At 41.6% G+C, this 21,275-nt stretch overlaps 5 protein-coding genes and 1 long non-coding RNA gene across 7 annotated transcripts; 2 read left to right on the plus strand and 4 right to left on the minus strand.

The window, feature by feature from the left end:
• Nucleotides 1-3,062: 3,062 nt before the first annotated feature.
• Nucleotides 3,063-5,336, plus strand: LOC103987615 (uncharacterized). 2 transcript variants are annotated; one of them, XM_009405964.3, is made up of 2 exons: nucleotides 3,063-3,558; nucleotides 3,802-5,336. In XM_009405964.3, exons 1-2 carry the CDS (start codon nucleotides 3,493-3,495, stop codon nucleotides 4,900-4,902), a joined length of 1,167 nt encoding a protein of 388 aa, XP_009404239.2. In that variant the 5' UTR covers nucleotides 3,063-3,492; the 3' UTR covers nucleotides 4,903-5,336. The 2 variants fall into 2 exon arrangements, with proteins under 2 accessions (XP_009404239.2, XP_009404240.2); XM_009405965.3 differs by having other exon boundaries at nucleotides 3,065-3,558; nucleotides 3,805-5,336.
• A 2,564-nt stretch (nucleotides 5,337-7,900) lies between these two features.
• Nucleotides 7,901-8,467, minus strand: LOC103987617 (pterocarpan synthase 1-like). Its single transcript, XM_009405966.3, has one exon. The coding sequence runs from the start codon at nucleotides 8,465-8,467 to the stop codon at nucleotides 7,901-7,903; it is 567 nt and encodes a 188-aa protein (XP_009404241.2).
• A 407-nt stretch (nucleotides 8,468-8,874) lies between these two features.
• On the minus strand, nucleotides 8,875-9,534 carry LOC135675465 (pterocarpan synthase 1-like). The gene has a single exon (XM_065185616.1). It carries the CDS (start codon nucleotides 9,532-9,534, stop codon nucleotides 8,875-8,877), a length of 660 nt encoding a protein of 219 aa, XP_065041688.1.
• A 206-nt stretch (nucleotides 9,535-9,740) lies between these two features.
• Nucleotides 9,741-14,493, plus strand: LOC108953191 (uncharacterized). Its single transcript, XM_065187064.1, has 5 exons — nucleotides 9,741-12,544; nucleotides 12,736-12,890; nucleotides 13,118-13,170; nucleotides 13,273-13,318; nucleotides 13,581-14,493. The coding sequence occupies exons 1-5, from the start codon at nucleotides 12,519-12,521 to the stop codon at nucleotides 13,637-13,639; spliced, it is 339 nt and encodes a 112-aa protein (XP_065043136.1). The 5' UTR covers nucleotides 9,741-12,518; the 3' UTR covers nucleotides 13,640-14,493.
• Nucleotides 13,498-14,234, minus strand: LOC103987619 (uncharacterized). Its single transcript, XM_009405968.3, has one exon. The coding sequence runs from the start codon at nucleotides 14,232-14,234 to the stop codon at nucleotides 13,719-13,721; it is 516 nt and encodes a 171-aa protein (XP_009404243.2). The 3' UTR covers nucleotides 13,498-13,718.
• Nucleotides 14,494-16,886: 2,393 nt separating the features above from the next.
• LOC135676179 (uncharacterized) lies at nucleotides 16,887-20,589 on the minus strand. The gene is made up of 2 exons (XR_010514167.1): nucleotides 20,399-20,589; nucleotides 16,887-20,327 (listed from the first exon to the last, which is right to left on the minus strand). It is a non-coding gene; the product is annotated as an uncharacterized LOC135676179 (long non-coding RNA).
• Between the last annotated feature and the right edge of the window lie 686 nt (nucleotides 20,590-21,275).

Here is a 21,275-nt window from a genome sequence, read left to right on the forward strand (position 1 = left end):
ACACACTCTCTCTCTCTCCATCATTTATCTTCTTCTTTTCCTTGCTTTTTTTTTCTTTATTTCTTGTCTACTCTGTCTTTATCTCTCTGTTCTCAAGTGATCACTACAATAATTCCTTGTATTCGAGATATTAAAAATAATTCTTTCTTGATAATTTATAACTTAAGCTTTTCGGATTGTTAGTCGTTCAATCATAATTTTGTCACACTAAAAGAATCATGTATCGGTCTCTCAGTCTTTATCCCATATTTAATTTATAATTATGTGATCTCATTCTCTCTAATCGACTTACTAATCCTAAATCATAAATGTATTATGCTCTAATCTAAAAACTTAAGTGGTTAGGAATCATGATATTAGAGAAGGTTATGAGTTTAATATCATCTTAATTTAATATTTTTAATCAATCCTTGAGTTATAATTTATCATAGTACCCGTAAAAATTAAGGACTTAATTCAATCTCTTCGATAAAGGTAGACAATACATACGTACGAAAGAAGAAATATCTCCCATGTACTTATGTGTGATAGCTACAGACTCGGTCTCACATCAAACACCACAAGTCAAGTCTCGTGGAAACTGTGGTGTGACATACACGAGCATGCAAAGACTTGACCTCATTTCCCGCTTATCTTTGTACATTAGATTTAGACACCTCAGAGTGGATGTTCTTTTTTATCCCTTAGTTTGCATTATAGCACAAAATGTAAGTTAAATATAGAATCCGGTGAGCCATAATATATACGGTCTTTTTATCTCTATATATATCAGTATCAATATAGAGTGCAAGAAGAGTCAAAGCACATCTAAAATTATAAAAAAGATTATTTTATTTATCGGACATCCCTATCGACCCATGCTACACTCGCTTGTAGCTCTCGTATAATGAATGAGTGGGCACGAGCATCGTAATCGTCTTTGCAGACCCTATTAGTCTTCGTCGGATCTGCCATCGCTTTTGTGTTGTCACGGACAAAGCTACAAACATGATGTTCTATTTAATACTAATATATGTCTATATTTTTTTATTTTGTTCATGCTTTACAGAGCTTATGGTAGATTTGGTAACCCTATTTCGATTTGTTTTTGTCGTTGTTTTATGTTTATAAATATAAGTTGTGTAAATATCGACAGACACAAAATTACCCAGAAATAGAAAATTTAGATAGTCATTTTGGGTATTTTCAGCTTCTTAGAATGATACGGAGTGTTACTCAGCATGACACCTAGGAGTTACTCAGGTGGCACATGACTATATGGGTCTATAGGATAGTGTCTAGGACTAGTTCATTGTATTTTATCATAGTAGTATCATATGACCACTTGTGGGAACTTTTGATTATGATGGATCATCTTGGACCATTTGTCGCATCATTGTTTAGAGCTTATAAAATTTATATTTGTAATTTGTATTACTTATCAATTGTTTGCTAAGATGGTTACTTATGGATCCTGAGTTAAATGTTTTCTCTAACCCATCATCTCTTAGTCTTTTAAGGAACCATAAAATATTTTTGGGAGGCTAATTCTTTATGGATTAATACGCAAGGGTACTATATAATTTAGGCAAAACTAACTAAGTCTGTGACAACACGAGCAAGGGTAAGCCTGACTAGGGTCAATAAGGTCCACAAAGATGACTCTCGCACCCCCTTCTTCCATGAGCAAAAGTCATGAATGAGCATAACGAAGATAACGCAATGTGATAATGTAGAGCAAACACAACGACGTAGAGCAGATGGAATAGTGGGGTAAAATGATTATTCATGAAAAAAATAAGCATTCAACATAAAATTTTCAAAGTTAGAGGCATTCTAAAAAAAATTATCAAAGTTAAAAGAGTTTTTTCAAAGTTTTTTCGAATATATATATATATATATATATATTCGAAAAAGGATCCGTGCATGATGATCAATGCATGTTTTTATTATTTATATCTTACCCGATTCACTCAGTTAATTTACCGATCTTTATCCGTCTCCATTATTAGGAGGATTTAATTTAATAGTTGGAGTGACCATTAAAGAGATATTAAAGAACCAAAGCTCAACGACTAATTGAATTCAAAATTTCTCAATTCGAGGGTTCCAAAAATTTATGAGTAGTTTTTTTTAATTATTTTTACTTTTTTTTATATTAAAACTCTTTATTTTCTAAAAGATAAAATTATTTTTAACCTCTATCCCATCACTCCTCGTTAGTCATTGACCTTTGTCCAATTTAGCTTGAATGTTCTCATCCTCATCATTATTTTTGTCCACACACCCTCATGATTATTATTGTCGATACCATGATAAATATTGGTTATGAAGGAGTCGACTTTGGCCTCGCGCTTCTCCCCACGCCACCATATCATCATGTAACGTTGGACGAATCCGTGCACGATTAGAATTAACACGATTCGACATAGGAAAACATATGATAGAATGTAAGACATACGTAGCCTTAGTGTCAATGAGGGCACATGGGCAATGAATAAAGTGAGAATGACGACAAGGGTAGACGACCGATGAGGATAATAACAAGGAATATTTTTTTACTAAAAGATGCTAAAATAAATAAAAAATGAAAAAGGGTGAAAATAAGAAAATTCACTCGAGCCTCGTCTCTTGCGCTCACCGCCACGAGAAGTGCCACGAACCACCTTCTTGAATCCATTGGTGAGCGATCCAAGTCGCGGCTCGACGCTGTGCCGCCCACCACCACCTCCTCTTCCAGCCCTCTCAGAGCTGGAGCCCAACGTCGCCGTCCATCCACCACCCGCCATGTCCGCGCCGCATAAGCTTGTCTCGAGAACACACCTCCTCCCACCCATCCATCCATAATAAATATGTTCATCTAATCTATCTTTCTTGTTTCAGATAACGTTCGATCGAAAGCTTCAAACTTTTAAGCGTATCGCAGTCGCAGATCGTTTCCATTCCATTTAATTTTGTTTATTGTGTTCCTTATTTTAAGGAAAAAAAAGGTTTTTTCCTGCAATTTTTGGGGGGAGTTTCGAATATATATATATATATATATATATATATAGGGGTGGGGGGGAAGAAATGCGCTTGACAGATATCAAGGCAAACAACGACAAACGCAGAACATTACACCGATACAAGACAACGAGGTGGGGGGCAGAGAGAGAGAGAGAGAGAGAGAGAGAGAGAGGAGAGATTGGAGAGGATAGGGGAGTGGCGCAGAGACGAGAGGATCCACATGAACCCCCCTCCCCTTCCCGCTTCTCCGTCCCAAACAAAGGCTATTATTAGGCGGTTCCGCTGGGAATAAAAGCACACCGTTCGCGAGGAGGAGGCAGGGGCTGGGGACAACAATAGCGTTAGCGGGCGGCGGAGAGGGCGGCCGACACATTGCCGCTTCCCCTCGGCGACCGGTTGTTTTCTGATCGAGAAATTTCGAGCCCTCCCGGGGGGGAAAGAAACGATCTTTTTCGGTTTCTACCCAGAAAGGTTCGATCTTTCTTTCCTTCTTCCCCTCCCTTCGTTATGCCGGAAGCCGGGTATTATTCATCCAAAAAGACGGACGACATCTGCGAGGACCTCTGCGGCGAGGTGATTCCTTTGCCCCATCATCCCTTGTTTCAGATCTGATTCCTTTTTCTTGGTCTTTTATTTGCATTTTTCTTCCGTTCTTGGGTTTCCCCTCTTCAAACTGAATTCTCTTGCTATCTTTTCCGATTCGATTTGTTTTCTGCAAAAAAAAAGATCTCATCTTTAGGGATTCGACCCGCAAGAACTCTCGATTCCCCAAATTACTGGCTCGATTCCTGATTTTTTTTTTTGTTTTCCTTGTAGCAGACGTCGAGGGGAGGGCTGAGCATGTCGCGGCTGCGGTGCGCCCTCCGGGGGTTCGATCTCAAGGCATTGCTGCTTCTCTTCATCGGCGCTCCCGTCGTTATCTTTATCATCTACTTGCATGGCCAGAAGGTCACCTACTTCCTCCGGCCTCTCTGGGAGTCCCCTCCCAAGCCCTTCCGCACCATCCTCCATTACTACCACCCCAACGTCTCCATGGAGCAACTCTGCCGACTCCACGGGTGGGGCATCCGCGACAACCCTCGCCGCGTCTTTGATGCCGTCCTCTTCAGCAATGAGCTCGACATGCTCGAGATCCGGTGGCACGAGCTCAGCCCCTACATCTCCGAATTCGTCCTCCTCGAGTCCAATTCCACCTTCACCGGGCTGAGGAAGCCCCTCGTCTTTGCTAGCAACCGGCGCCGCTTCGAGTTTTCTGAGTCTCGGCTGACCTATGGCACCGTGGGAGGAAGGTTCGTGAAGGGGGAGAATCCATTTGTGGAGGAGTCGTATCAGAGAGTGGCGCTTGATCAGCTTATTAAGATAGCGGGCATAGAAGATGATGACTTGCTAATCATGTCGGACGTTGACGAGATCCCTAGCGGTCATACGATCGACCTCCTGAGATGGTGTGATGAGATCCCCGAGAAGCTTCATCTCCAGCTCCGGAACTATCTCTACTCCTTTGAGTTTCACCTTGATGACAAGAGCTGGAGGGCTTCGGTTCACAGGTACCGAGGAGGGAAGACCAGATATGCTCATTTCCGCCAGTCCGATGATCTCTTTGCTGATTCAGGGTGGCACTGCAGCTTCTGCTTCCGTCATATTAGCCAATTCATATTCAAGATGACGGCATACAGTCACGTTGATCGAGTGAGATTTGCCTACTATCTGAATCCTTCGCGAATTCAAGATGTGATATGCCGAGGAGCAGATCTGTTTGACATGCTTCCGGAGGAGTATACGTTCCAACAAATCATTGCCAAGTTGGGGCCAATACCTAGTTCATATTCTGCTGTTCATCTTCCTAGTTATCTGATTCAGAATGTTGACCAGTACCGATACCTCTTGCCTAGGAACTGCAAGCGAGAAAGTGAGTAAGTTTTATTAGTGGCATGCAGATTGGTTGCAAATGCTACAGTGAGTGTCGTCGAGGAAATCGATGACTGTAGCACTATTATGACGAAGAGTGTCTGACATAGTTGGATGATCTTTCTGGAACAAAGGGCAAGCATCGAAATTTTCTTGTGCTTATATGTGCAATACTGTTTGGAGATCTGATTGTATTCTTACAAGCTCTCCTGATGCCACCATTACTTTGTCGAGGGAGATAAGTGAATTTAACTACCAGGGAGGTTGTTCATTCCTACTTACCTTATTGGTATATGACATGACACCCGGTCTTGTAGAATGGAAAACGAGTGATGTTTCCTAAATTTTATCTGTGGAGTTTTGTTTTCCTCTAGAACTAATTTGTTGATGTATTCTTCTTCCAACTTTTTAACAAAATCTATATACTTTCTCAGTGTACCGTATGATTTGTTTGGCTTCTCCATTTGGTGATGGCTATGGAATTATGCAGAGGTTTTTTGTTTATATTTTGATTGGAATATGCTCGTGTTTTTTGATTTGTGATATCAGTTAAGGTTTTGGCTCACTCAATTAGGAATGCAGGAGCAAGAACTGGCAAGTTGAGTTCTAGATCATAATAATGACATAACGGATATAATTCTGTGACTTCTTGACCACAGTGGCTTGCAGCCACTTCATAAAAGTTTCTTATGCTTTTGCAGGTGATCATTTATGTTCACTGCATCCAAAGATTTGAAAATGTATGACAATTGACAGTTGATCATTTGTTTGCATTCTAGGTTTGTGAAATTGTCTCTCTAGACATTCCTTTTCTATTTGGCCACCGAAGCATGCATCAGTGACTTACGGTCTTATTATTGTTGTTGCTGTTGTACCGAAGCATGCATCAGCACACCTAACATTCCACATCAAGAAATATAGATACCAAGTCTGGGCTGCTTTAGTCCACCACATGGATCTTCTCCTATGGTTCAGTTCCTTATGGATTGTATCCCCTATCGACCTCATTTTTTAGGATGTCTCTATTATCGCTTCTAGTGAAGCTCTTTTCTATATTTTGTGACTTTTTCTACAGTCATTTAATGATTTGCTTCATTTTACTTCTCTTAAAATGTATAATTTGTTATTGTCCTCTCAGTCGCCGATTCTGCATTTATTCCTTCCATCTGTATTATTTTGGGTGCCTTGTGAAGAGCACATCTATCTTGATATCTTGACTTCAGAGGTTATGAATTGTAGTTTAGCAGATGAACATATGGAGATCGAGATGCGGCGACTAAACATGCAAGTGGTTCTCTATGTTAACTGCAGCCGATGATCAAAGGTAATACTTCAATTTTCCGATTTAAGGATTAGAGATTTATTTCAAAAAGCCAGCTGAAATTGAGTGTTATCTTGGCTTGCACTTTCTAAGGCTTTCTGGTTAGCTTTTATCAACTACCCCGCAAAGCTTTTGGTTTCGAAGTTGTATCTTCTTTCACGTCAACAATACATCTGCTATGTTTTAATTAAATACATGAGCTTGTATTACGAATTCAGGTTTTATTTCGAAGTCTTGTTTTCTTTTTTTTTATGTTTTGCATTATTAATTAAATTCTAGGACTGTGGTGACCAAATTCTTCTATACATCTAGGGACAAATGTGATTCGAATGTCATAACTCTGCTCCTTTGAGCAATTAACAGGCCTTTCGGCCAATGTGTAATCAAAGTGTCATTTGTTATAGCCTACCAAAACAACTGCAAGATCTCTTCACCTTATGGAGGTGGAAGTCTTTCATAAAAGTACATAAATAGAAAGTCCACAACATGTTTTTTTTTCTCTTTTTTTTTGTCGTATTTGTCACTGATTATTTAAATTTATTATATTTTTCGTTGATGGAGTTGGACTTATGGTAAGTACCCATATGATTACTCACCGTAAAGAAGCAATTAAATTTTGCATGTAGTTATTTATGGATTAATTGGAACCTCAAAACTACTGCTTTTCTTCAAAATCAAAGGTATCTGATTAGATGTTCAGTGCATTTTCGCATATTATAGGATTTCCAGAAGAAAATTTTGAATGTGAAGGTTGCTATCATGTTTCAGCTGATCAACACACCACTAAAATGACCTGATTCTTGTGGAGGTATTGTTATTTATTTCAAGTCAAACAGGTCATGTAAAAGGAAGTTTATGCTTATTTCACCTTTGGTCCATTGTAACCCATTGTGTGTTCTTTCTTTTCTTTAGCTTGATGAAGATGAAGAACAAATATTCCTTCATTCTGAGTTGCTCATCTTTGTTTCACACAACTCGTGTAGTGCTGTTAGCTTCGTCATGTGATTCTGAGGAATAATCTCTTTCCTATCAGCTTAGTTGAGGTCTTTTGTCTTTTAAGCTTCAGTATCAAGTCTTGTTGATAACTAAGAATCTCGAGGTAATGGGTTAGGTTGATATCCTTCCCAACTGTTGTTTGGTTGCTTTGGCAGATTCTCTCAGGAACAGAGGACATGTTTGGATTCCACATGCTCTGTCGATGGAGCCGAAGGACCGACCACATGGGCTGAAGCAGAGGAGACGCTCGTAGATTCCTTTCAGAAGGTGACTCTTCCTGCCTCCGCCGCCTCCTCCTTTGTGTCTCACCTACCACTTTGCACCTGCACTACTGCTACTGTTGAGATCGTGGCACCCAAGCAGAGGTCATTTTCTCCAGGACATAGGAAGATGATCGACGAATGAATCGGTGGCATCGCCCCATAAATTTTTCGTACCGTCGACGTGCATCTCCAAAGAATCTCCTTGGTTGGCAATCTTGCATCGAGTTAGGAAGAGAAGGGCGAAGAGGAAGCTGAGAGACGGGATTAGGTTTTCGGCCCAAAGCTTAATGTCGGGCGGGAAGGTGGCCACAGTCATCATAAAGACACGAAGGACACTAAGAACCCATCGTATTCGTCTATTCCATCACATCTATTGATCTCAATCGTTGGTTCATATCATAACCATGCATGCAGTTACATGACGTCCTCACGGATAGGGACGAACGCCGGCGTGGTGGACGACGTAGACGTCGAACACGGCGATGAGCCCCTCGGCCGAGCTGGAGATCACCTCGCTGACCGCGTTGCCCCAGGCGAACCGGAACCGACCCGTCCCTCCGATGATGGCCCGGTCCGCCTTTCCGGCCCCGTCCATCTTTCCTATTATCGTGAGCGTGCTGTTGGCGAACTCCCCTTCGGTGAACACCAACGACAGCGGGATCAGCAGCGATACGTCCCGCCGCGAGACCCCGAAGGTCACTCCCTGCGCCTTCCCGACGTAAGTGGAGTTCGCCTCGGGGCCGACCCTCAGCACCGTGTCGAAGACGAAGACGTCGCCGAAGCCATTGGGGCGGTTCTTCTTCACCACGTTCAAGGTGGTGTTGTCGGGGCCGATGAAGGTCTCGTGGAAGTAGACGCGGAAGTATGTTCGATTTTGCGGCCCGAGTTCGAACTCCGACGTCACCGGGAAGGCAACGGCGGCAGCCAACAGGGTGAAGAACAGGGGGAACAAGAAGGAGAGGGCGGAATAACGGCGTGGAGAGGAAGAAGCCATGATCAGTGAAGACAATAATCAATCTTTATTCAGTGTGTAAGTATTTATAGATAAATAAATATACAGTAAAAATTGCAAACATTATTATCATGATTTTCTTGTGATTTAAGAGAAATGATATGTTACCATATTTTTTTATGATTGAGAATCATAATTCTTGTGATTTAGAGAATCTTCTCTTTATTGTCTTTCTAAATAAAATCAATGAGATGATCAAATGAATAATTCATAAGGTTGTTTTATGATTGAAATAATATTGTTTATTTTTAAATATTATTAGGTAAGTAAGACACGCTGTCGAAGAGAACGGTTACTTTATTTAGTCGTCAAATGCTGCCGCAGTGGATGCCTGAGACGCTGCAGGCAAGCAATCAGTTACAGGCTTCTACGGTGCGACGACGACGACGCTAAGCTTGGCGAGGGCCCTCGTAATGCATCACATAGATGTCGTACACGGCGACGAGCCCGTCGACGGAGGAGGTGAGCACCTGCGTGACCATGTGCCCCCGGGCGAGCAAGAACCGCCCGGTCCCTCCCACCACCGCCCTGTCCCCCCTGCCCGCCGCGTCCACCCGCCCCACCACCGTCAGCGTGCTCCCGGCGTACTCCCCCCCGGTGAACAGCAGCACGAACTCTATCAGCAGCGCCTCCTCCTCCTGTGACACGTGAAAGCTCACGCCCTGCGCCCGCCCCACCACCCGTGACGTCGCGTCGGCGTCCGTCCGCAGCGCCGCGTCGATCATGTCGATGTTCCCGAACCCGCTCGGGTAGTCCCCGTTCCCCTTCACCACGTTGATCGACGTCACGTTGGGCCCCCGGAAGACCTCGTGGAAGTAGACGCGCAGGTGGGTCGACCTCTCCGAACCGAGGCCGACCTCCAAGCTTTCTGGCCACGCTGCTGCTGCTGCGGTTGCGTCGGCGGCGGCTGTCAAGAGGAAGAGGAGGAGGAAGCAGAGGAGGGAGGGGTTGGGTGGAGACGAAGCCATTGAAGAATGCCGATGCAGCTTCTGAGAACGGATGGAGCCAATGAGTGGATCGCCAAGGCTCTTCCATGTTACCCCAATCATGGATGCCACAGCCCACGTGATTGATCGTCAGTTGCGTCAGTGGTCAGTGGTTGGTTGTCAGCCTCTCATTATAGCTTTCTCATCAGTAAATATCTAATCCAAATTCGATCCCCTTTTTATTTTAAATCCTCCCAAATTAGATAACCAAACTCGATTTCAATAAATCAAGACGTCAGTATAAAAAAAATATATTCGTTACTATAATAATTTAAAAATAGTTAGATTATTAGGTTATCTCAATTTCGATTCTGTTTAATGTTTTTGAAGAGAGCGAAATAATATTTTGCAGATATAGGAAAAAATGAAGGGTTTTTTTTTTCGGGAATTCGCTCGTAAAACAGATCCGTATAATTGAATTCCCGATCCGTTACAGCCGCTGTAACAGAACGTTACATTAGTAGTTATCACCCAGCGCACACGTGGCGTCCAAGCTTGCCGTTTTGAAGGGGAGAGGGGATGGCGGTTTAAATGGGCGGTGGAATCGAACGGCGGGCTCGTGGCCTAAGGTTTCCTAATCCGTCTCTCCGCACCTCTTCGTCTCGCTTCGGCGATCTTTAGGGTAGGGTTTGGAGTTCTTTTGGGTCTTCGGTGTCATTGCTCTTCCGCGTCCGGCGGAAGCGCCGGCCAATTCAACGAGCGCAATTTGGTGATTAATGTTCGCTTCTTTTTATCCTATTTTGTTGAATTTCTTTGTTAATTGTAACTCCTTTCGCCGTCTACTCGCTTTTGATCTTGAATTCGATGGAGTGCCTGACGATTTGTTGTCGATTTCAATCGATTATTTGATGGAATCTTTGATGTCTCATCCGATGATCATCCGGCCTAATTTCTCCAAAGCCCCTGAAAATCTCATGGTATGTGTTTTTCCTCTTTTGTTACGCCCGTCATTTGAAGGGTAACGGAACACAGGATTGGGCGCTGTAGCTGATGTTTTAAGTATTAGGGATTTTGTGCCAGAAACTAATGGATTTTCTTCAAATCGTGGTAATGATGCTTTAAGTATTAGGGTTTTGTGCCAGAAACTGATGGATTTTCTTTAAATCGTGATACGATCCTTGAAATTAATTCTTCTTCTGCTGGTAACGGGATGGTATGGCTTTACCGATCTATTGGTGTCTACTCTCTGGCATTGTCATGTTCTTCATTATGCATGTTTTATCGAGGAATGAGGTTAGATTTGAGAACATTGAACCGAGTAAGGTTCTTCATTTACTGGCATGTATTATGCTGATAATGTGCTGGGATATTAGAGTTCTACAAGAAGATCTTTGTTAAAGAAAATAGTTTTTTTTTATAAAGTGGATGATTTGCTGCATGGTTGGGCAATATCATCTGAAGTTACCAATAATCGCATCAGAAAGTTGATGTAAGTTCCTCTGTTAGTACAGTTCTGGTGGGCGTTTAATATTGAATCTGAACTCATATTAGCAATAGCCAATAACCTCCTTGTAATTTTTCAAAAAGAAGCCCCTTATAGAAGTCTTTTCCCTTACACTTTTGGTTGTACAGATTTGAATTAGGGTGTGCAGTTCGGCTTGGATGCCAACCAGCGAAATACTAAGTTGGCAGGTCAGGTTTTACCATGCCGATATGCTCAATCTTGTGCCACCTTGGTATGTGCTACATAGCATTGGTCATTTTATCACATATACCTGCTGATCAGTTGAACATTGTATGATTGTCGTACCTTAAAATTGGTAGGCTGAAAATGGAGTTAAATATGGGAATGATTGTGTATTTATCTGAACGAAAGAGTATACTTCTTTGTATGCAAATCTCATTTTAGAGGCTTCAAGGTTTACTTTTTTTTTTTTTTTTGCGTCATGGCCTTATATAGTTTTGACACTTAAAAACCATTCAAAACTTCAATCAGAATATGGGATGTTGTTGGTTAATACTTTGATTTTAGTATCAGGAATATTACCAGTAATCATTCATACATTTTATAATAACCCAAGATGGCTAGAAGATTAAAGGAACTAAAAAACAAAACCTGTTAAATAAAAAGCCATAGTTTTTAGGTTTGTTTGTTTAGTTGATGTTACATGGCCTATTGCACCCACACACAAGAAGTCAGAAATATATATGTGTTTCAAGTTGGTCACTTGTGTCATTTTTAATTATACTATCCCAAAATCAGATGACATTATCAGCATAACAAATTGATCTTTTTGTAATTCCAGTTAGGTCAAAATTATCCACTGATGCAACACAACCGAATGATCTTGAAGGTCTTTGGCAACCGAAAATTTCAAATGCTTCTGCTTGAGCATTTAACCAATTATTTACAAATGCAGCAGAAGGATGATAAATCTTACCATGTTACCATCTCTCCTGCTTCTGTTGATTGTAATATTTTTATCCTTGTCCTTCTTCAAAAGTTAATGCTTCAGATTCTCCCTCAAATGATGGTTGACCTGACACCATCTTGACTAACTGTTTGACCATCGATCAGAAAAACGGTGTGGAGCCTGAAAATATTAGGTGTTTGTGTGGTCCATGCCTGCAGTGGCTTCCACAGAATGTGATCTTATGGTGCCAACATCTGAAAGAACCGTTGGTTAAAACATTGTAGTGCAATCCTGCTAAAGGAGCTGGAAAAAATGGCTTTAAGCAAATCAAATTGGATAAGGAGTTTTTTAGGCTAAACAACTAAAATGCGGAGCAGTCCATGGATGATTTTCTTGTGGGTATCATGAATAGGCCTTTCTCTTGAGCAGAGCATCCCAGATTGGTTAGCTTTTGACACTTGATTCCCTTATCACATGCGTTGTGATATTTGATGCCCGCAAGGTTACTGATAGAATGGTTTTTCTGGTCTGGGGGTTTCTGTGTTACAATCATGAATTTGATCTGCTAATAGAACGTGTTGGTAGTGTTTAATGGAGTTGAGGTGCACTGCTGGAGAGAAGGCTGAGTGGGATTGCACAGTTCACTATTTAGGTCAACAATAGCATAAAGTCCGTAATATTGTATTTACATCAATGTTGATACAGAAAAAAATGATGAGGTAATCTTCAGCTTCACTTTGTTTTCTTCAGTTCATGGTAGAAATGTATGATCTGATGCGGAATAATCTCTTGAGATTGCTGTGGCAGTTTCCAGATCTTACCAGATATTAAAGGATTAGGGATGTTCTCTTTTACTTTTATTCTTTGGAATTCTTGTCCGTTGAAGCTTTTGGTAGGTTGTAATTTACAGATGGAGATCTGACATGCAGCAAATTTGGACTTGCCAAGCATTAAATAGCAAAGAAGCAAATGAACTTGATGGTCTTGCAGGGCTTGGGAAGAATCTTCAACATGCCAACTTTGTGGTTCATATACAAAAGTTGTGGGCGCCCTCCTATTCGGTCGGTATGCAACTTAGCCCCAATTCGATAGTTTCAGTAATTGCAACGGACAAGTCTCTTCTACTCTGTATACTAGTTTTGCGTAGGGCAAAGTTGACTTGTTTGTTTCCTTCATTTGACGCTGAGAATTTGGCAAATAGCTTCAAATGAGAGAAGAATGGGCTAAGATAAAGTTAGGAATTGTAGTGTTATAGTTGTCTGATGCCGTCATATTTGCCTTGTTACGTGGAGTTCTCAGCCATGTGGAAGAGATGGAGGAGATTATTCATCTTATGATGATTCAGGTAAACAAGCTTTGTTTTGGTTGAAAATTTGGGTAGATAAGTTTAGGAATTGTTATCCAGCAACCATACTGATCATATTTGTCTTATTCCGCGAGTTCTCAGCCTTGTGGAAGAGATGGAGGAGATTATTCGCCTCTTTTTGATTCAGGTAAACAACCTTTGTTTTGGTTGAATAGATTTTGGATATACTATGCATACATGTTGCACACATCAAAGATACTGAGGAGATGTGGCACGAGTTCATCAGCTTTGCCAGAGAATACCTTGTCGAACAAGAAATCGCTTAGTGATAATGATTTCAAGGCGGTAAAAAATGCTCTTAATTGATAATATGTGAAATGGTCATCCATTGTCATCTTCCAATATGATTTGCCATTACTATATGACGCTGCTGTTTGTCTCTTAGCCAGATCGATCATTCCAAACATCAGAGTCAAAAATTACAGCAGCAACGATTACTTACCAGTAATCTCCCTCTTTCTCTCTCTCTAAGCATCTACAAGTTACTGCAACAACAGAAACGAAGCTTCCGTGATCTTTGATGGATCTCACAAATCACGGTCTCCTCCTGCTGCTCCCCCTGATCTCCTGCTGCTGAAGAGGAGGGCGAAGAAGCTGACGGTAGCACAGATGCCGGCGACGAGGTTGCCCTCGCGGACGAGGATCTTGAGGGCGATGGCGGTGATGTCGGCGGTGATCCGCCGCCCCTCCATGACCAGAGACCGCCGCGGCTTCCCCGCGAAGGCGAGCAGCACCAGCACGGTGATCCACGTGACCAGCGTCGCCGGCACCGCCACCGCGAGCGCCGCCCCCATCGCCAGTAGCCCGAATACGCCTCCGTACAGCACCGACGCGTACAGCGCCGGCCACCCGGCGACGTAGGTCGGAGAAGTGGAGGAGGAGGAGGAGGAGTGAGAAGAGGCGGTGTTGTACCAGGAGCGGATGGAAAGGAGGAGACTCCAGGAGCAGTAGAGGAGGAAGGTGTAGACGAGGAGGAAGAGGCAGACCCACGTCCGCCTCATGCCCATGGCTCTTACCAGGAGCGGTCTCTCCGGGCTCGCCATCGATTGCTCGTTGAGGAGGAAGAAGATGGAGGAGGAGAAGGAGACGGAAAGGGGGCAAGAAGGGGGCTAGAAGTGGTGGTACAGAAGAGTTCGCTTTACTCTGCCTGCCTACCTACGTGGGCTGCCGGTCTTGGTTAGTAGTCAACAGCCTGGTCTAAGTTTTTATGTTACTGTCCCGAAGGCAGGAGTTTGCCCGGGTTCACCAACAACAGTCTGTTCTTCATTTTTAAATTTAAAACAATTTCAGGTAGGAAATAGATATTAATGACTGAAATAAAATTCCTAATAGGGGGTTTGCAGATTAGGAGATAAATAATGACATCTTAAATAAGGTAAAAAATTAAGATGATTATATATTTATTCCTTTAAGAAATTTGATTTACCCCTAAAGAAAAAAGATACAGATGCTTATCAAAATTAAATCCACATAGGTCCTAAAGTTGAAACATAATCAAGACTTTTACAATAAATTAATATCTATGCCAAATTCTTCAGTACTAAATTATCCAATCTTCCTAAATTTCCATTTTTTAGCCTACATGATACTCCATGGAGGTCAGGTCCTCTCACCACTTTTTGTCACTCTACAAGTTGAGCACTTTACAACTCCCATTCTACATGGATAAAAGCGGGGGAACAAAACCTGAGGTCCAACCCTGACGTATCATGAGGACTCTCTTCTAGCTGTTTTGGAAAGTTCCTCTCCTCTTTGTATCTTGGTTACTCATCGTGGGTATGCTCTCATTCTTTGTTGGGTCGAAAGGTGGCAACGGCCCTAAGGTGAATTCTTAAAGGAATTCCTTTTTTTGATTCCCTTCAAGTTTACAATAAGCCTTTTTTTTGGTAAGTTCCATTCTTTGTTTGTTTGTTTTTTTTATTTTTAGAATGTGAATAGTATATTAGCCCATGGGCTATGCTTATAGAGGCAAATGATGAAAGCGAACTACCTAAACGTAGCTCCACCACATCACGTAACAAGTACACCACCACCACCCATCATTCTTATTGGAAGTCTTCCTTGGCCACATCCGGGAGGTCCAAACTTTGAACTAGATATAAACATCCACCCTCTTCTCTAAACATTGGCAACATCACACAACACAATCCAATAGTTCGTCGCCCGTAACCAGGAATTACTATTGCTCCTCAACGAGTGCACAACGAGAATCCATATCCTGGGAGACAGGATACATCAATATATGATTGACTTGAATTGCATGGGAGTGTTAGGACCTGCCTACTTGAATTGCATGGGGGATGTGAAAAGTATAAGACAGGTGAGCATCCAATTGAATTGCCCATATAAAGGGTGACAAACTCATGAGACATACGAAAGGACCACATGTATAAAGGGCGCCAAATACATCATGAGGATATCAAGACACATTGACTTGAACCAATTGTATAGGGATGTTGGTTAAGATGTGTGGAGGGCATCAAAATGTATTGACTTACCCACTTCAATAAGTGGTGTTAGATCTTTGTGACATGCTAGTTATGAACCAGCAATATAGAAAATGTTAGATGCATAAGATGTATAAATGCATCAAAACATACCAATAAATGCACGAGACACCTAAGATATATATATATATATATATATATATATATATATATATATATATATATATATATATATATATATATATTATCCCTTTCACAGAGACGACTATAAGTTTACAAATAAATCTGACCATGCTCCCCTTCATTTCTTTAAACGAAATCAACAAAGATAGATTCAGATCAATTTTCGAAATATCCCTTTTGGAATATCTCAACTATTATGGAATCTAATTTAATACAATATGATATTTTTGGGGAACTAGCGGCCACATTAATGTTTTCATTTGAATTGACACTCTCATGTTCCCCATTCTCTCTAGGCAACTCATCCCTTACTATCATAAGTTGAAGGTCATCACTTGGATAATACCTTATTTTCTTTGTCAATAGGATAAATGAAACACACACGAAACCAATTCTAAGACGTGTGATGGTTGGTATGTGTATGCTGAGCTAAAACCTAAAGCCTTACTATAATACTTGTAGTTTCTTTCTCTTGATCTACAAATTATTTGATTCCTCGTGAAATCCCGGTGGTGTTCATGACACACCAACTCGGCTTTGACGAAATGGGTAGGTTCGTCATCAGTGCGTCGAGTTTGATGCGCTTTTGAGTAGCATCAGGAGTTCATGAAAATCAAATAATTTATAGGTCGAGACTGAGTTCAGTAGCATCAAGAGTTTCTTTTAGCTCATCACACAAATGCGAGTGCATGCATCACACACCTCAGGAAAAGTATTCTTCTTAGTTTATTTTTTAACGATGAAAAGAAGGTGCTAAACGGGAGGGTGGCAAAGCAAAGCTGCTACTTATGATCGGAATAGCATTAGGTAATGACCTTCATCACTTGCCTCCCTCCCGTTTGCTGCTTGCACTTCATAAGGAGTGGGTTCACATTCCAAAGCCGACATAAGTAATTAACATAAATGGTAATAAAAATTTATTATAACTATAGCTCAGTACATATTCCCCACAATCACAGCACGTTAAAGCCAAAGAAATTATAACGCCAAAAAAATCAATCTGTATACACTAATCACTAAAAATGAAGCCTGTTCAACAATATATTCGAATTTTAATCATCAAACTGAAGGGAAGTAATGCTTGTAATATTACAAACAGTTATTTTCCAAAGTAGCAGTGACAAAAGCCTAACATATTATTATACATCCCAGTATTCATTAACAATAAAATGCCTAGGAGTATAGACTGTACAAAATATCAAAGATGAACCACACTGATCATCAGATATATGATCAGATTGTGTATTTGTTATCACCTTTCCTTTTTCCTTTTTTTTTAAAAATATAATCCTCAACTTCCCTCTCTCCAAGTGGTGTATATTTATTCGGTTAAAAATCCCTCCCCGTCCTCAAAGCCTATGATGAAGAGAAACTTTTCAAGGCAAATGGAGAAAGACACTTGGCAGAGAAATACTTCCTAAGATAGTGGAGTAGAGGACCACATGATTGGGCTGGATCTCAATTTTTCTTTTTGTTCACTTTAAATTGTAAAGTGCATATCTTGCAGGACTACAACCACTCCAAAGTGACGAAATGATCCCGACAAAAATGACCACGATCAGCAAGGCCATTTCACCACTTCAGCGTCATTGTCACCCTGTAAGTCGAGTATTTTACAATTATTAGTGAGCAAAGGGGAAAATTTAGGTCCAACACGAATGTAGTTCTATGCTTTAAATGTCTTCTGAATTCTTTTTTACTTCGGTTGTCTTAGGAAGTTCCTCCCTAGTCATCATTAGCAGCAAAACACATAGGAGTATGGACTGTACAAAATATTCCACACTCGATGTCCATATATGGACAGATTGTATGTTTTGTTCTATTATATCTGCAAAAGAAAGGGATAAAAAGAAGAATAGCAACAACAAACGTTAGAGTGATGAAAGGAGTCCAAGTAATGCTTTCCTTTGTACCCTCCAATACTCTTCTACCAAATAACTTGCTCGATCTCCAACTAGACGAAGCATGTTTCCAATGATTAATCATAATTGAACCATCAAACCGAGGGCAAATAATGCTTAAAATATGAGCAGACAAAAAGACTAGCATAGAATACATCCCCGTAATCATTAACAACAAAATGCATAGGAACACAAATTATATCATTTTAGCTCAAGAAACAAGAAGCAAAACATGGATATCCAAGACATGTTGATTCGAGGGAAGTCGTTACTACCTGTCTTTCGATGGCCCGTTGAAATAGCAACTCTAATAAAGAATACCATGAACAGAAAAATAAGCAAAAGAAAGGTTAGAAAAGTGAAAAAGACAAAAGATCAGATCAGAAGTAAGAGGAGAGACAAAAGAGATGAAAAGTATGCCTGTAGATTTATGTTGAATATATAGTGTTCATCAGGGAGGTTCCTTCAGTGATTTAATGGGTAATCTTTTACTTATCTACCAAACAAGGGGTAAAAAAGTGTTCAAATCTTATATCTCATATGCCACTTCTACAAAGGGCAAAACCCTTTGCAGAAGTGGTTCATTGAAGAACTGAAGTCTAGTTCACTGACTTCAGAGTGAAGAGATACTCGAAAAGCTACTTTATGCAGTATTAGTTTTATAATCACTGATTTAATGAGAGAATATTCCTGTTATGTATCATGTGCAACGGTAGCACATTTAGAAGACTCTTTGTCATCCTTGGAAGTTGATGTGGCATGTCGAGTAGATTTTGATTGGATTCAATGTGTTGTCCCAATTAATAAAACATAAAGATCATGATATTTACCTCTCGATTGTGCTTCAAGGTATGAATTTGTGTATCCCAAAGAACAATACCTACTTCAGGACTTTGATGATATTATTTGTATTTAAAAATAATTAAATATTACTTTAGTCACGTATACTTCCTAGACAATGATATTAAGAGGCACTCGGGCGCTCATCTCGGTGCTTGAGTGAGGTGCGTCTCAAGTGCCTCAAATAGGGGTTGAGTGAGCATCTTCAATTGGGTGCTGCTTAGGAGCGCACTTGGGCCTAGGCATTGGGCGGTTCATGCGCTCGCCTAGGCCAATTACAAACCTAATTGAAATTGATTCAACTTGACTTGAACTAAAATATTACAAATGGTTCAACAAGCCAAGTCCCACTACCTAACCCTTGTCACGGGCCCATTGGAGAGAAACCCTATTCTCATTCTCACGACCGCTCACTTTTCCATGCCATCACCAACGCCTCTTCACCTGCGGCCATAGCTCCTCACTGTTGCTTCCACTTTAGTGATGATGTTTGCTACTCTCTCTCTCTTTGCTCCTCTGCTACGGTCCTTATTGAGGCTCCTTGACACCCGATGCCTCCTTTGTATTTCTCCCGCTATCTCTCTCATGTATTCGACACTCCCTATATAGGCAGTTCAAGTAGATATGCTTGATGCTCTCACGTGTCTCATGTGTCTAATGCTCTTCCAGTGTAGGTAGTTTAAGTCGACATATCACGATGTCCTCATTGATCGCCTACATCTGACATTTCCTACGTGAATAGTTCAAGTTGACACGTCCCAACACCCTTGTGTGTCTCTTGCACTTTTTACATGAGTAATTCAAGTCAACATGTTTGATGCCTTTGTGTGTCTTCTACGCCTGATGCTCCCCAAGTAAGTAGTTAAGTCGACACACTCCCTCCATCCATTTTGAGTTCTATTGCATATTGTTAAAGTGATAATTCCATATGATTCAATTGCCGTCTCTAAATAAGAGGTATGGCATTTTCGACTCTGTTCATCAAAGTGCACCTTTAGTGGGGACCAAAAATTTCTACGTGTCTTCTAATCTGTCGACCTCATAGAGAAGGCAAGGAGGCTGATGTCACTTCGGGTCCTTAGGGACCAGTGAACCAGTTGGTGAGCTGTGACTAGCGTTAAGACGAGCATGAGATTACGAGACGGAGTGGTTGGTTGCTAAGAGAGGACAACAAACACGGAAAGAAACAGATATTATCATCTCGAAATGAAATGTGTCAAGGTTTAATGTGAGAAGAGCATAGTCAGGTTTATTTGTAAAGTAGGCTTTAAAGCTTTCTCCGAGAAAGGCACAAGGATGCATTAATCCAATAGAAGGTGCAGGCCATAAACACCTTATTTCCTTCGTAGCCATCACCTTTCATTTTCGCACCACGCCATATCCAGAACGATCGATCGCGCGAGAACCAGAGGAGAGAGAGAGAGAGAGAGAGAGAGAGAGAGAGAGGTATTTCTCTTTCTCCTTGTTAGGAACAGTGTAATTAAAGAAAAAAGAAAAGGATCCTGGGGACGAGCACCGAAGAGGGCATCCATAGTAAGGGCAAATAAATTGGAGCGAGAGGGATAATGAGCTCACCAGAGGCGATAGAAGACGGGGCGGCGCATCCGCTCCTTCGCACCACGCCATTTCCAGATCGATCGATCGCGCGAGCGAGCCAGAGAGAGAGAGAGAGAGAGAGAGAGAGAGAGAGAGAGAGAGAGAGAGGCAGACGTACTTCTCTTTCTCCTTGCTAGGATCCGTATGATTCAAGAAAAAGGAAAGGATCCTGGACACGAGAACAGGAGGGCATTCATAGCAAGGGCAAATGAAATGGTGCAAGAGGGATAATGAGCTCACCAAGAGGCGATGAGACGAAGGGGCGGCGCCTCCGCTCCTTCGCACCACGCCATTTCCAGATCGATCGATCGCGCGAGCAAGCCAGAAAATGGGAGAATGAGGATCGTAGGACGCCGGCCGTATAGAAGAGTAGCAGCAGCTGCGGAGAATCGGGAATGGCGGGATCTCTTTTTCTCCTTCCGAACGCCTTAAGCCTGATAGTTAGGGCTTTTATCTGCGATCGGGCCGACGACAAATAGTAGGAGGCCCTTATGGTTTGCTCCTCTTCTTTTTCTTATACCAAAACGGATCATGAACGCCCGACCCGACCCAACCCAGCCTGCAATACACCTCTACACGTAGCAATCCTATGAACTTACGCCACGTCGAGCATTATCTCTCAGAATTGTTGCTGTGGTATAATTATACGCCTCAAATTAGATTCTCGCGTCCGCGAAAGCGAATCCGATCCACCACTGGGCGATTATTGTCGCGAGGTCATCGTTGGCGAGCACCGAGTCGAAAGCTGCACTCGATAAGTTGACTCCTCGTCGGCAACTGTCAATATAAGCACTAATTGCAGTCCCCTTCACTCTTTCCATGCTTTATATATATGTATATATATATCATGCATATGCATACTGTCGTACCGTCAAACTCCAAACGAAACTGTCACCTACGTGTCTATCTCTTATTGGTGACTGTTTAAGCATTCGTAGCGGAACGGGCACAGCAGGTGTTTGGGTGAGTTATCGGGTGACTATATTTTGGTTTACGAACCCTTCCTTCTCGAACGTTAGGGCCCCACGTCGATCACGGGAATATTTCGACGGTAAACAGAATTTGATCTCTCGGTAAGGAATCATAAAAAATTTCACATCGTTTTCCCAAACATAAT

The sequence above is a fragment of the Musa acuminata genome, chromosome BXJ1-6 (assembly GCF_036884655.1).
Source record: "Musa acuminata AAA Group cultivar baxijiao chromosome BXJ1-6, Cavendish_Baxijiao_AAA, whole genome shotgun sequence".
NCBI classification, from domain to species: Eukaryota; Viridiplantae; Streptophyta; class Magnoliopsida; order Zingiberales; family Musaceae; genus Musa; species Musa acuminata.

Coding starts and splice junctions, on each gene's coding strand:
- LOC103987617 (XM_009405966.3), bottom strand. CDS start 8,467: ATGGCTTCTTCCTCTCCACGCCGTTATTCCGCCCTCTCCTTCTTGTTC.
- LOC103987619 (XM_009405968.3), bottom strand. CDS start 14,234: ATGGCGAGCCCGGAGAGACCGCTCCTGGTAAGAGCCATGGGCATGAGG.
- LOC135675465 (XM_065185616.1), bottom strand. CDS start 9,534: ATGATTGGGGTAACATGGAAGAGCCTTGGCGATCCACTCATTGGCTCC.
- LOC103987615 (XM_009405964.3), top strand. CDS start 3,493: ATGCCGGAAGCCGGGTATTATTCATCCAAAAAGACGGACGACATCTGC. Junction 3,559..3,801: donor GCGAGGACCTCTGCGGCGAG/GTGATTCCTTTG, acceptor TTTTCCTTGTAG/CAGACGTCGAGGGGAGGGCT.
- LOC108953191 (XM_065187064.1), top strand. CDS start 12,519: ATGTTGATACAGAAAAAAATGATGAG. Junction 12,545..12,735: donor ATACAGAAAAAAATGATGAG/GTAATCTTCAGC, acceptor TGTAATTTACAG/ATGGAGATCTGACATGCAGC. Junction 12,891..13,117: donor GGCGCCCTCCTATTCGGTCG/GTATGCAACTTA, acceptor TGTTACGTGGAG/TTCTCAGCCATGTGGAAGAG.